The 14635-nt window shown below is 33.2% G+C and overlaps 1 protein-coding gene across 5 annotated transcripts in view; it reads left to right on the top strand.

Moving 5' to 3' along the window:
• LOC136763097 (glutamate receptor 1) overlaps positions 1 to 13793 on the top strand; it is a 71709-nt gene extending 57916 nt beyond the window's left edge. The window contains exons 12-16 of one of the 5 annotated variants that reach the window (XR_010820956.1): positions 405 to 603; positions 1204 to 1451; positions 3647 to 3761; positions 4262 to 4376; positions 6130 to 6262. Coding sequence is in view for 4 of the 5 variants with exons in the window: in XM_066716824.1 (XP_066572921.1) it covers positions 405 to 603; positions 1204 to 1451; positions 4262 to 4376; positions 6130 to 6264; positions 7937 to 8104 (865 nt within the window). In the remaining variant the exon portion in view is untranslated. Of the gene's footprint in view, positions 1 to 404; positions 604 to 1203; positions 1452 to 3646; positions 3762 to 4261; positions 4377 to 6129; positions 6378 to 7936 lie in introns of those variants that run through there. The other 4 variants (XM_066716824.1, XM_066716823.1, XM_066716827.1 and 1 more) reach the window with 4 other exon arrangements.
• The last annotated feature ends 842 nt before the right edge of the window (positions 13794 to 14635 follow it).

The raw sequence follows: 14635 nt of genomic DNA, 5'->3' as shown, positions 1-14635 counted from the left end.
TCTCCATCTTCTTGAATAATAATAGTCAAGGAACTATAAAGAGTGGAATGCAAAGGAAAGGCATTGCAGAGAAGCAAAATACAGATAACAATAGAGCATTAGTCTGTAAAGTGCAGTACAAAACACATTACAGGACCTGCATGCTATTATTATGTGTTGTTACGCTAATTTAGGTAGTCTTTATAGTGAATCCATCCCCTGGGAAATAGCCCTTGGAATTACAGAAAATAAGCAACCAACATTTACACACACAGGTTCCAGTCATTGTGATGTTGATCATTCAAAACTATATATTAAAATAAATCATGAAAATGTCCCTTTTGCCACAAACAGTATGGAACTGTTCAGGTTCATTTAGATCTCGTTAAATGAAGAATTTGATCTCATGTGAATTTTGTATTTAGATCTCTTTCAGGCCGCATCGTTGGAGGTGTGTGGTGGTTCTTCACCTTGATCATAATCTCATCCTACACTGCCAATCTCGCTGCCTTCCTGACAGTGGAGAGGATGGTATCCCCCATTGAGAGTGCCGAAGATCTGGCAAAGCAGACAGAGATAGCGTACGGGACCCTCGACGCTGGATCAACAAAGGAATTCTTCAGGGTGAGATCCTTGGGTATCAGTAATGGGAAGCTCTACAGTAGGTTTTAAATGGTCTTTATCAGCAAGACGTTGTTCAATAGTGTGATCTTTTGCATTAACTGGCCCATATCATAATCGCAGTCACCAAAGATATCTTGTATTACAAGTGTCCCAATAGGAACTGAGCTGGCAAATAAAGGTTTAAGAACACCATCTAGGATTGTCAGATGTATTTTATTATTGTCTGAGAAGTGCAGACACAAGTACTTTACCTAAATAGTGTGACTGAATTATAGATCACACATAATTATTTTAAGAAAATGAAATGAACATTTGTATTTTATTGCTGTTCAGGAAATTTAGCCTCTGCTTTATATTTTCAATAGAATTACATTAATAATTTAATTAAGGTTTCTTCCCTAAAGAGAAATTGTAATATAGGCTGATAACTGTGTGAAATTAGGGGTTTCATTTGGAGGTTGTATATTGAAGGAATGGACACTAATTTTTAATTGCTAATGGGCTAATTTGAGTAAGAAAGTATTGCAGCTGGAGTTGTGAACAGCCACCATGCAGCCTGTTAGTGCCATTCAGTGTAACATCTTTTTGTTTGTTCTTCAGAGATCCAAGATAGCTGTGTTTGAGAAAATGTGGTCATATATGAAATCAGCTGATACATCTGTTTTCGTGAAGACAACTGATGAAGGTGTTCTCAGAGTAAGGAAATCCAAAGGGAAATATGCATATCTGTTAGAGTCCACCATGAACGAATACATAGAACAGAGGAAACCCTGTGACACCATGAAAGTGGGAGGCAACCTGGACTCAAAAGGATATGGAATCGCAACACCTAAGGGATCCCCGTTAAGGTAGATATCCAAGTAGTGAATCATTATTTTTCTTTACATGCATGAATCTCGTTATTTAAAAAATGAATCAGTATTTTAGTTAAATTTAATAACGATATCTAAATGTGCTACAGCATATTATCTTACCATAGATATACCAGATATAATTTCTGATATTCCTGTGCAGCTGCTTTAAGTTACGTAATTGATATAAAATGTGAATTATTGTATATTTGCAGTGTTTTTAGGATAACAAATAATATGAAAATAGCTGTTTTTAGAAATATTTATTAGTTTGAGGGAATAATCTAGAATTGCTGTATCCACATCATGTTTTTACATGACCAGAGAGTCATGTCTTAATATTTTTCAGTTGCCCATCTTGCACAATTTAAGTATTATTGCCATCCAATGCACAGGATAATAATCAATTTAAAGGCAGGTTGTTATCAGCTGATGACTTTATGATGACTGATTAACTGATAATAAGATAAAGTCCCATGGGAACCACGACTGCATAACAATTATTTTATTTAATTTTTAATTTTGGGTGGTGTGTAGGTGAGGGGTGGGGTGGGGGTGTGAGTCATGTGATATAACAGCAGTCAATTTGAATGAACTCAAATAAGCCACTAAGGGCAGAGTTTGCATTCATTGTTTAGTGAGCTAATATTACAATTACTCAATTATCTTCTGTATCAATTCCATTCTGATACTACTTAAATGTCTTGAATAGCCATTTGGGAAAATCATAAATGTTAGTCACCCTGGGACTTAAAAGAGGATTACACCTATATTATTGTCTTTGATATTTATATTGTTGTTTTGAGATAATAATACTATGCAGGTGGGTTCAATAAGTGTTGAGCCTAATTGAGAAGGGAGTGTCACTGGGGCCAATACCCATCTCTAGTTAGTGATATCTCTAGTCCATTGATATCTGCTTTCATAAGCTCAGACAAAATTCTTATTCACGGTATTTATTTGGGCATTGACATTTTAAAACATTGTGAATTGGAGCTGGTGCTGTTGTATTCACCTGATCTTGCAACATCAGCAACATCATCTAAACTTATTAGAAATTCTCAGAGGACAACATTTTGAGGTTGATGAAGATATAATATCTGTGGGCCAGAATCTATTATATTTCTTGGAAGTCTCCCAAACAATAAAACATTGCTAACAGACATACTGATGTTGCCAGGGATTAAGTTAAGACAGTAATTTTATGTATGGAAAGGTTAAAGGCTATGACTTTCTCTTCTAGGCCAGGCTGGACACTCACTGAATTCCCCTCATATATACAGTATGTGTTGTATTTACATACACACATATATATTTATATATACCTGATAGGGTTTTAGATATCTATCCTTTGTCAGAAAAATACAGAAACCTAAAAAACAAGAAACAAAACTAAAAATATCAAATCTATATTAATTGACAATGGGAAATATATTTTGGCAAGAATGGGTTTTTCTTTCTTTTAAAACATTGTTAACATTTGTTTACGTACCACATTCATATTTATTTTAGTATACAGAAGTCATCTCACCAGAGCACTGCCGTCAGAAATTCACATCAGTCTTCAAAGACTGAATGCGGATTTGATGTTCATTGCCCATACTCTCTTTCAGACTTCTTTCTTTCTAAATATCTTGGGATAAGAAAGAATTCATGGATTTTATTAAGAAAGGCATCGCACAGCAGCTGACCCTGGGAGGGAGGATAAGACGTGTAATGATTTTGATCATGGAGTTAATTAAGCGTAATTTCCTCTTGAATGAATTTTGTATGAATCTGGAAAAATAAAAGTTTATGTACATTAGTGTACAGCTCCCCATACCTTCTGTATTCACATGGGTGCAGAGTTCAAGAACTTATGCTTTTTGGCGGAGTAATTCTATATTCATGCAGAATTCAAAAGCAAATTATGCTTCATTGACCATGCTTAAATCAAAGGCCTTACTGATGTTTGTACTTCCTTCCAAGTAAGCTTTCCAAATGTCTTGCTTGGTAAAATCTTGGTCCTACTTTGGCAGAGCATCATTTTCCATAAAACGCAGTAGAATAATTCTGCATTATAACATTTATCTCCACAACGTAGTATTAATTACCAGCAGTGACAGTGTTGTAAATCTTAACCCTCTGTTTTCATAACACTGTATTTCGCCGTACACTCTCGGTACTGACCAGTATTATTTTATCATTTCAAGAAACCCAGTAAACCTGGCAGTGTTAAAACTGAACGAGCAGGGGCTCTTGGACAAATTGAAAAACAAATGGTGGTACGACAAAGGAGAGTGCGGCAGCGGGGGAGGTGATTCCAAGGTCAGCCTCAATATGAGCATACAAGCGGGTAACAACAAAATGGAGGGTAACCAGCAACTGAAGAAGGCAAACACCTGGATAGTGCATTGACCTGAAAATGGCTGAGAAAAACAAACATTACCAAAATAAAATAAAAACAATATTACGGGTTAATATTATGAGGACATGGCATTCTGTTTCACATTGGTACAAAAAAGGTGTCGTGAACCAGCTTCCTTTATGGAACACACACACAAAAAAATGCTCTTTATATTACCAAGTGTTTGCAATTGCCGGTTACCCAAAGTGATATAGTAATACACATCTCGCAGTAGGGAGAAAGACAAAGGCTAGATGGAGTATTAATGCATATCACTTTGAAACTGCAGTTTCAAAATATGACTGTGATATAAAAAAATAAAAAATAAAAAAATATATATATATATGGGTGTATGTTTAATGTGTGCTGAATAACATAAAATAACATTGATAATGTTATTTATGTTATTTCCCTGGTGAAGAATTCCTGTAAACCTAGCGGTATTGAAACTCAATGAGCAAGCCGTCTTAGACAAGCTGAAAAACAAATGGTGGTACGATAAAGGGGAGTGTGGAAGCAAGGACTCCGGAAGAAAGGTTAGTCCACAAGTTGGTCATATTTAACAGCAAAAAATTAAGTAAAAGGCTCTCTTCAGAAGCACTGGGCACTTTTCTGAAAGTTTCTTTCCCTCCAACCTGTAATTTATTCCTGAAAAAGACATGAACTGTGTATGATTCATGAAGATTGGATAACTGAACCCTTGCGTTATAACTTAGATGTCTATGACTCACGACTGTTCTCAGCCAGTATCTGTTATTGCCAGTGACACTGCAAAGATGGGGTGACAAGAGTTGAAATGCTGGTGGAAGGATAAAACTGGATTGATTTTTTTGTTCTTTAAGAGTTCACTCTTCACATGTGTACATATTCTTGTGGATGAGCAGTTATCAGATATTTCTTCTTCTGTATTGAGTAATTGTAAAATCTTCTCTGCATATATCTTCCAGTCTAAAAATTGTACAATTATCAAAATTGGCTGTATTTGTATATATGTTTTGTAATAGAGGCATTAATTTACAATAGTAATGTGTAATACTAGTTTAGTAAACAAACTGGTGTAAACATATTTCATTAAATGGGAGGCCAATGTCCCCCATTAATAGGTTGCATTCACTGTGTTGGCTTATCCCTGTCATTGAAAACATACGGGTAAAATGTGAATTTGAGATTTATGAACTGTAACCTATACATATATAACTCCAATGGTTATATTTTACATTTGATATTCAACTTCCCATGGTTCCATTGATCTTCTAAAACCTTGACAATAGTCTATATATAATGCAAGGGTTACAGTCATCCATGACACTTAAAATAAAAATTAAGATTGTGGTCTTCTAAAAACAAATAAATAACTTCAAAACAATTAAATTTCAGCGTGGAGCGAAAATGCCTTGTTTTATTCCTCAATAGACCTATTATTAATTTTATAACTGTATCCCTTCTTGTCAATACGTTTGTTTTGCATGCTTTTGGATGAGATAATTTACCAGTTATTACTATATATTATGCCCTTGGTAAGGTCACTGAACGGAAATGCATGGAAATGAATACCTTCTCTTCCCTGTAATGTCTTACAAATGATCTGAGAATGCCAATCTGAGGTGCCAAAGGAGACAAACTCTTAACCCTCACTTCTGTATTAATAAAACATTGAGCCTGAACCCTGAGCAAGAACCAAGATTAATTGAAAAATCTATCAGTTTATTTTATTTGTTTCTTCCTGCATGGTGTGAACCAGTGAAATCCAAAACTGGTATCTGAAATTTCAAAAGATACATCCAATACAGTACAGTTTGTTAAAATAATTGTAATATAACACACTTCATGGATTGGGGTTTATGACTTCAAGAAAACTACCTAGTCAGCTAAAATATGTAGGAAAAGAGATATTAAACTGTTGAGCAATGGGTTTGTGATTTGTGCATGCCTAAGCATGTTTTGTCAATACAATATACATGGACAATAGATTAATGGATTAAAAAAAGATGCATATATATATATATATATATATATAACGATGATATGCATATCTTTTTATATAGGCATATATAACATATTTAATTTTCTTTTATGTATCTAATATAATATAATCACCATTAGTGATTTATCTAGTCAATTAGACCACATTTACTGTATATAGGCTGTTTGTTTGTTTCTATTTGCATAAAATAAGAATATATTTCTAAATATTTAATCATTTGAAGATTACATGTACATAGACAGTTGCAATCAGCGTCTGAAAAACAGTATTTTCTCTGTTCCTGATCTATTTTATTTTCCTTTTAGGACAAGACAAGTGCGCTGAGCCTAAGCAATGTGGCTGGGGTCTTCTACATCCTCATTGGTGGGCTTGGATTGGCCATGCTGGTCGCCCTGGTTGAATTCTGTTACAAGTCAAGAACCGAGTCAAGACGAATGAAGGTGGCAAAGAATACACAGGCTTTTAACTCAGCTACATTAGAGAACACAGGCTCTAATGCTACCTGTAAAGAACGTTACAACGTATATGGGATGGAAAGTGTTAAGATATAGGGGTAGGAATGATTGTACTGTGGTGCTTCATTCTTGACATCAAAGCAAGCAGTGAGACGCACTCAGTTTCACTGTATACTATTTCTGTTGCAACTGTGTTGTCTGTCCACAGAGCAGCCATTTGATACATCTTTTGACTTATATACTTTTTCATCCACAGGTAACACAATTGTTAGCCTATATTTACTTGCCATACATTATAAGCCGCTTATATGTACAATATTATTCACATTCACAAGAAGTGTAATTAGGTGTGAACTCTACATAAGATACACATAATTACCCAGCATGTATTTAATTACTTATTTTACTGTAGATTTGTTCTTGTCATCTCGTTGGTATGAGAATATATAAGGCAAGAACAATGAAATCAAACGTTTTCCCTAGTTAATTTTCATTTTCAGCATTTTCAAGGACTTTGCCTTAGTACCCTTCCTGCATATGGCAACATTAAAATATAATGTTCTACTTAAATATAAGGAAGAAAAATATCTAATATAGCTTATTGACTAACTTTTGCCACAGATAGTCCTGTTTGTAATATGGAAACACTTTACTTTAATTCCTTTTATCTGAGAGAAAATGGTAAACATAATTTATGGTCACCCAGAATAAAGGCAACTGGCAAACTAATAAATATTAAATACAGAAACATGGTCATACTATTCCAGCAACAATTTGAGCAAATGAGTAAAATGTCTACACCATTAATCTAACTTTTTGTGTACCTAAAATAAATGTCAATACAGTCAAACATCTGCCCTTAGAAAAAGTCAGAAATATTAACAATTAGCAATTAATATCAACAATATTAATATTTCAGTTTAGTATCAAATATGTTTACCATAGCTTTCATCACACTAAATCTGAATCTGAATAAATTAGTAATCCTGTTTGTTCTATGTGCCATTTTTGTATTGGTTTTTCTTAAGTTTCATTCTGTGTACAGCTTATACGTGGCTAAACCCTCCCCACACATACTATCACATTTTTATGTACTTTGTGATCTTGAAAATGTTGAATAATATTATGATTTTATTTTGGGAAAACAAGCTTCATATAGACAAACTGAGGCCCACTGTTTTCCAAGAATTGAGTCTTGCTAGAGCTTTTTTACTGCTGGTGTAAATTTATCAATTAGTTGCAACTATATCATTTAAATTTCAGAAAAGTATATTTGTTAGAATACAATCATCTATCTGCTGACTGTAAGGACACTACAGAATATATGGGTCATTAGCTTGTGTTTCAAGCTCACCAGCCCTTATAAATCTTAACCCCCGATAGAATTTATGGATTCCTTTCAGTATGGTTAAGAGTTAGTTATTTCACACAGATACATTCAATATTTTTTGTGAGATAAATTTACATATCTAGACTAAAATATCTTAAAGGAGTTTCAGCTGAGGAATAAGCAAACCTACTCTGAAATGTTTCAGATCAGAAGGCAAATGGTTAAATACTCATAAATATTTGAAAGGTGCATAAGAACATAAAAAACATGTACATGTAATGGACTGCTTGTGTTTAATATTTATTTATGTATGTATTTATTCACCAGCAATCCATCAGTGATGCCATGAGGACTTCAACATTAACCCGAATGAGTGGCAATGGGAGTGGAGGTGAGAATGGAAGAATTGTGACCCATGATTTCCCGAAATCCATGCAGACACTACCTTGCATGAGTCATGCTGCCGGCATGGGACTGAGTGCAACTGGCATGTAATGGAAACACAGCTGCATATGGGGATACAGTTTCTGGAAATATACTGCCAAATGGACAATGGACTAAATACTAAGAACTTTACAAAATACTTTTTTAAAATAAATTGTTTGTTTAAAAACTCTCATGCGCTGCAATAAAGAAGACAAATGAACTGTAAAAGTGTAGATTTATGTAACGAAAGGAACCCATCTAAAAGTGACACTTGCGCTGTGCCAGTTATATAGACTTGTTTACTTAAAAGTCTTGGTGTGCAATATTTTGGTTATTATCCGTGTTCAACAATGTTGTCTGCCTTATTGAATACTTTTTTTAAGATTAGGAAATTATACACAAACACTCATACACTCACGCTTTACCTCCTTAACATACAGTAGTTTCACTTAGAAGAGTAAGTTTTTAGTTTTTTTCTTTCACAAAACAAAACAAGGCCATGTTGGATGGGTGCAGTGCACTGTATTGGAAGATGTTATTACAAACTCAGTTCCGTATTTTTCAGACATAGGAGATCAATTATAATTTTCACTAAGAAAACTCAAACTTTTACAAATTCATTCCAGTTTCCAACTCCTTATTCAGTGGGTGTCATGCCACACTTTGGAAATTGAAATTGAAACAGCTAATCAATAGTTAGGCAATATTCAATGAGAATAATAATCAAAGTATATTTCATTTCAAATGTGCTCTGTATGCTTTCTTTATTGTGTAATTGTAACCTTTTATCTCGGCTGCGTTTAATTAATATTGTTCCTACAACTAAAACATTGCTGTATCTGCTAAGTTGTTTTGTTCTGGAGAGGAAACATGAACACCACCTCAAAAATAGCACTGAGCATTGATGAGGACAATAGCGATGGATATTGGAGGATAATTGGCTTTCACCAGCACCAAATAAACATAGATTTTACTAATATATCCCAGCTGTTTCGAATCACCTGTGTGCTACATCTCTGACCTCAGAAATAAAAAAAACACTATTCCATTTCCATTAAGAGTCCAAATTTGCTGATTATTAATCTAGCCTGTGTCCTACGTTGCTATCAGTGGGCAATGTATTCACACAATATAAATTTGGATAGCACATTTGAATCCTCTCTACTCTACTCTACTCTAGTCCAGTTTTAGGGAAGAGGTCACAAAATTCAAGGAAAAATACTGTTCTTTAGACTCGAAGGTAAGTTACTCTTTACTATCTTTTTTAAATATTGTTTAAAACGTTGCAATCTATAGTATTGTTAGATCCAATAAGGTTCAGGTGTATTTCTGAATAGTTTTAATTGCAGAAAATCATATTTCTGAAAATTATATTTCACGTGGAAATCATGGCCGACAAGAGTAAATACCTGGTTGAAAATTTATTCAAATGTATTTTTTGTTAGCTAAATGTAATGTTTGAAAATGTGACCAAATTGACTTATATGATATTCCCCATAATATGAAATACTACTTTTCATTAAAAAAAATAAAAAAATAAAAAACTAGAGAGATTATTTCTGATACTCTGTACCATTAAATGTGGTTTCAAATGTATTTTGTTTCTACATTAAAGATGCCTGGTCACAAGTTTAGATAATGGAATACAGACCCTATAACTATAGGATACTTTGTCTAATGGTTGTACTAAATCGTAAATAAAAACAAATGCATTTGGGCAGCTAGATAATTCATAATGTGTGTATATTTGGGGTTTTGATTAATCACTGGGTAGAAATGACACATTCTTGTATGAAAGTCTGCAATATTTGAGCTACTGACACAAAGAAATGACAGTAATTTATATTATTTTCATTTTTTCCCTGCCCCTAATATCTGGATGCAATGAAACACTGTTCAAAGAGATAATTGAGTTACTTGCCAGCAGTGAGGTTACAGTTAGGTGGTAAAGAAAATTAACAATAAAGATGAAGTGTAAACTTTTGCATAATTGATAATAATCAGCTGATTACAGAAAGTATCCCTGCGTGAGGATTGTTTTATTTTTTAAATAAGAAATTACAGTGCATGAATACAGTTGACTTTCATTTCATTTCACTTTTGCTTTTTGCATAACAATAACTACATTTTTCTGAATAGCACTCATTGCATTGGTGGGCAGAAGAATATGCAATATGGTTTACTTTCAAAATTTTTGCATGTGATCTACTGAATTTTCTGTGGGATCATCTGCCATTTAAGGGCTGCTACAGTCACAAATAGTGATTTGACACAGGTATAAATAATGCACAAGCCATATATGTTCATTAGGTTTTCCTTAATAAATACTATATTTAAAACTAATTTTTTCTTGTAAATTAATTGTCCTTTTGATTACAAATGTTTAGAGGCTGATACAATATATTGTTCCATTATGTGAGATTGCATATTTACAAAGTAGATTTAAAGATGTTTTATTTTTGTATATAAAAAATAATAGATTTGAGGCAAATGCAGTGCAGCTAGGAAGTTCAGATAATATGGACATGGACATATGGATTAAATCGCTGAGTTCTTGACTTAAACTTCTCTTCAAAACTAAAGTACAAATTCACATTTTCACATTGTTACCTTACCAACTCAATTGAATTGAATTAAAGCTAATATATATATATATATATATATATATATATATATGTGTGTGTGTGTGTGTGTGTGTGTGTGTGTGTGTGTGTGTGTCTGTATGTGTGTGTATTTTTGTTTACAACCCATTGGCTTTGAAGAGGCAAGAAAAAGCTCTAAGGAAAATCGTAGGAAATATAATTATTTGAATACGTTTGTAAATCTGGTTCCTCTTTATGAAACGCTGGATTAATTCAAATGTAATAATATAAGACTGCATTGTGAACTATTCTTTATATATGCAATGCATAATAAAACATTCCACATCAATGGCAAAAATTATATCCATTTAAGGAGTACTTGGTTGAGAACAGATGTCTTACAAACCTTTGTAGGCATACCATAACATATATTTAAATTTCTGTAGCTAATGCCAAAAAGTAAGATTCACTGATTAGTGTGCATTTCCTTTATTCCGATGTTCATCTAGCTGTGAGTCTTAATCACGGAAAGATTGAATTCACCTCAGTTACTCCAAGGACAGTTCAAGTTACACTTCTGCCTCAACCCTTACAGTTAGAAACATGGTCACTGACATGGACAAATCTAGTCACACCATTGAGGTTACAATGGAAAAACCTGCATCCTCTCTAGCAAAATTGATTTGGTGAGTCATAGCATCACAAAGATAGAGGTCTGCCTGCAGATTGGAAGGCATTGAGTCACAGAAACATCTTCAATATGGGCTATCTCTAATTAGTCCAAACCATAGTAACTGTTGCTAAGCAACTATTTTTTTCCCCATGTGTTGAAAAACAGGAATCTTACAAACGCATAGACATTAGCATCTCACAAAACAAGGTTATAGACCAATCTGACAGTTGGTGATCTTATTTATTTTACAATGAGCAGTTCTGTAGGTTCAAATGGATATGATAGCATCATGTTTTTGAAGGCGATGTTAAACCTGCATGTAGAATGATATTAACACAGGTTCAGATTTATTTTATTTTTGATTTCCTGTGGATGTCCTAATAATCAACCTCTGGATGTTTGCAAGCATCGTTGTAATTAAAGTTTTGGCTAGGCTTTGCTGTGTGACCTACCTAGTTTTTTATTTGAGTTCATGAGAAATAGTTATTTATTTTAAATGAATATTACATTATTTAAATAATTATTATATTATGGGTATAACTATGGGTTATTTTCTTTAATGATATATATATTATTTTTTTTGCCAGAAAACTGTTAAACAAAGTGGTATTTAACTGATAAGTGAATACAGCAACAATTCTCAGAGTGTAAAATGTCTTTATTTTTGCATGCTAAAATTAAATGTAAGTTGCGCCTAAATATGATTGGAGGGTATCTATGAGAGAAGCAGCCAAAATCAGTGAGGATAAATGTCAGGTGTTGCCAAGAGAGATTGGCCTTTTAAAGGAAAATTAAATAGCCTATGAAAATGTTAAATATGTAGCTCCCAGAGCCAGTATCCAACACACCACAGACTTGGGGAATGGAAATAGAATAATGTGATATATGGACTTCTAATAATATGCCAGTTTTTATACTTCCTTAATCAATGTATTGCTTTTTCAGGGCAAATCTCACCAAGTGCATGGTAATTGTCTATGGATTTATATATAGAAAAAAGAATGCAATGTTATGTGGTGCGTATATTGTTTTTGGCTATTTTTTTATAAAGCATCATTCAGACAAAAACAACAAGAGACAGAACCTTGCTCATCAGCACAGAGACATTTCTTACAGTGCACTGTGAAAATGTAATCCATCCAACATAATGAATTGCTTCTTGTGGTGGTTGTTGATATTAAGGTTTTTCCTTGCTTTTGTTCTTTGTTTTTTGGTAATACGGCACAGCTCAAAAACAGTTCATAAAACATTATTAATTACAAATTAATTTTTTATACATGAAACAATTTGTAAAGCGACGTTAATCAGCATTTTATATGTATGCAGAAAATGTGAAAGTAACGTATAAAACTGTAAGACACAATAAGGTGAAAAAGCAGTGTAGTTGGCATCCAAAGGCTATTGTTTTAACCAATAAGTTAGATTTTAGATTGATGTCTTTTTAATTCTGTGACATTTAAGTGACAGATTGAACATAGTCTCTTTTTTATTTTATATAATCTACATTAAATTCACCCAACAAATTCCAGTAGTCTACTGCGTGCACCTCAGTATTGTGAGGAAGTATAAGGAAGGGCGAAATGTTCATACATAAATGTTAACCTTTTCTAACGAGGGGCCTTTTGAGTTTGTAAATGTGATTTTGGTTTGTAGAAATTATTGTTGGGAGGAGCTCCTTCTTTTGCTGAAGTATGAGCTACGTGTTTCAGAGAACATGTTTTGCTTTGTGTGTATGAAATTATTACATCTGTGAACTGAAGAGAGTAATTGTTTTAAGATTGCCTCTGGGTTCTTAAATCCCTGGGCCGAATCTAGATAGAGCTGTTTTGCAGGGTGTTATCAAGTGCGTCTAATCTTATTTAACAGCCATTCAGAGCAAACTAGGCCATTCAAAAAATAAGTGCATATTATGAGTTCAGCTTAAATGCCTTCTTCTGAGTTATGACAAACTTTTTTTTTTTAAACAATGTTTTAGAAGCTGTCAAAATGGGAAATAATTGAATTCTTGTACAGTACACCATGTTCAGGAATTTCATAGAAATACCCTAACTATGCTCCAGTGTGATATTGATCATAATAAATGTCAGTTTTGTTTTTTTGAACTTCAGTTTCACATTTCCATCCCTTTGACCTTTACTGCCAAATTGTAAATGGTGGAAAGTCACATTCAACTACATTTATTTTAGTAAGAAAAAATGGTGCCTTGAGCCCTCTCTGTTTCAATAAATTCTCATATAGAGGAACTTGCTTCAAATTATAAAATGTTACAGTCTACATATATGGGGAACAAACTAAGACATTTAAGGTAAACACTGGCCTGTTGAAATGTCTATTGGGTGAATTGGAGCAGCATTGCCCTTTTAAAGTTCTATTGTGTTTGAATTAAGTTGTAGAACATGCTGCAAAAGATTAATGTCACTGGTGTCAGAAATTATTACTTCATTTCATATCTCTATATTAGATTGTTATTGTTTTGACATTTTGAATAAAGTTTTTCATACTACTTTATCCACTTCTTCTTGTTTATTTTAGCTTCACGTACACATCTGAAAGAACCCTTAGCCGCAGAAGATACATTTGAAAACTTTATTCCATGCACTTCCGCATGAATGGTAATCTCTTCAGAGTACAATCAAATCTCAAGATTTTTCTCTCTTTAAACCGAAGAACTCAATTACTTCTCTGAGGTAATATATATACTTTTTTTTACAATGCACAGACCAAGGTCAAATTCTTCTATCAATCAAGATGAGAAGTCAATTGATTAGATGTTTGTCTCTGAGTAATCCTAGTTGGTACTGAACCCTTCAGATTGACTGAGTTTAACAAGATTACATGTCAACACATCAAAAACAGTCTCCCCCTGAGACACAAAAATACAGATGATCCTGGTGTTAATTAGTGAGAATGGAATTACTTTAAAGGGATTCATGTTTGTAATATTGCATCATTTTCATATCTACCTATACCAAAAAAAAAAAACTGAATTTAAGTTTTATTCAGTTGTATTTCACGTTTTACTTAATCAAAATGCGATATTCCATGATTCCATAGGCATGAAGCACAGTAAATCTGCAAAAACATTTTATATCATCAGAAGGGATACAATTCTATTTCTGTGGATGTATTAGGTTTACATCACAATATTTATTCTCTAGAAGTTAAAATGTTGATCTCATGGCTTCAAATTAATTTAAAAAGTATTTTTTTATTATGTATGGTTTTACTTTATCAAAATATAAAGTATAAACACAACTTGAATCTTCTGATATGAGAAGATTATTATAAACTACAGCCTCTGTACTATGCTTTATTCTGAAAGTTGACTTAATTTTAAACAGTGAC

The sequence above is a fragment of the Amia ocellicauda genome, chromosome 11, assembly GCF_036373705.1.
Source record: "Amia ocellicauda isolate fAmiCal2 chromosome 11, fAmiCal2.hap1, whole genome shotgun sequence".
NCBI lineage: Eukaryota > Metazoa > Chordata > Actinopteri > Amiiformes > Amiidae > Amia > Amia ocellicauda.
The sequence above is the reverse complement of the archived record's forward strand: the minus strand, read 5'-3'. Positions and strand labels throughout refer to the sequence as shown.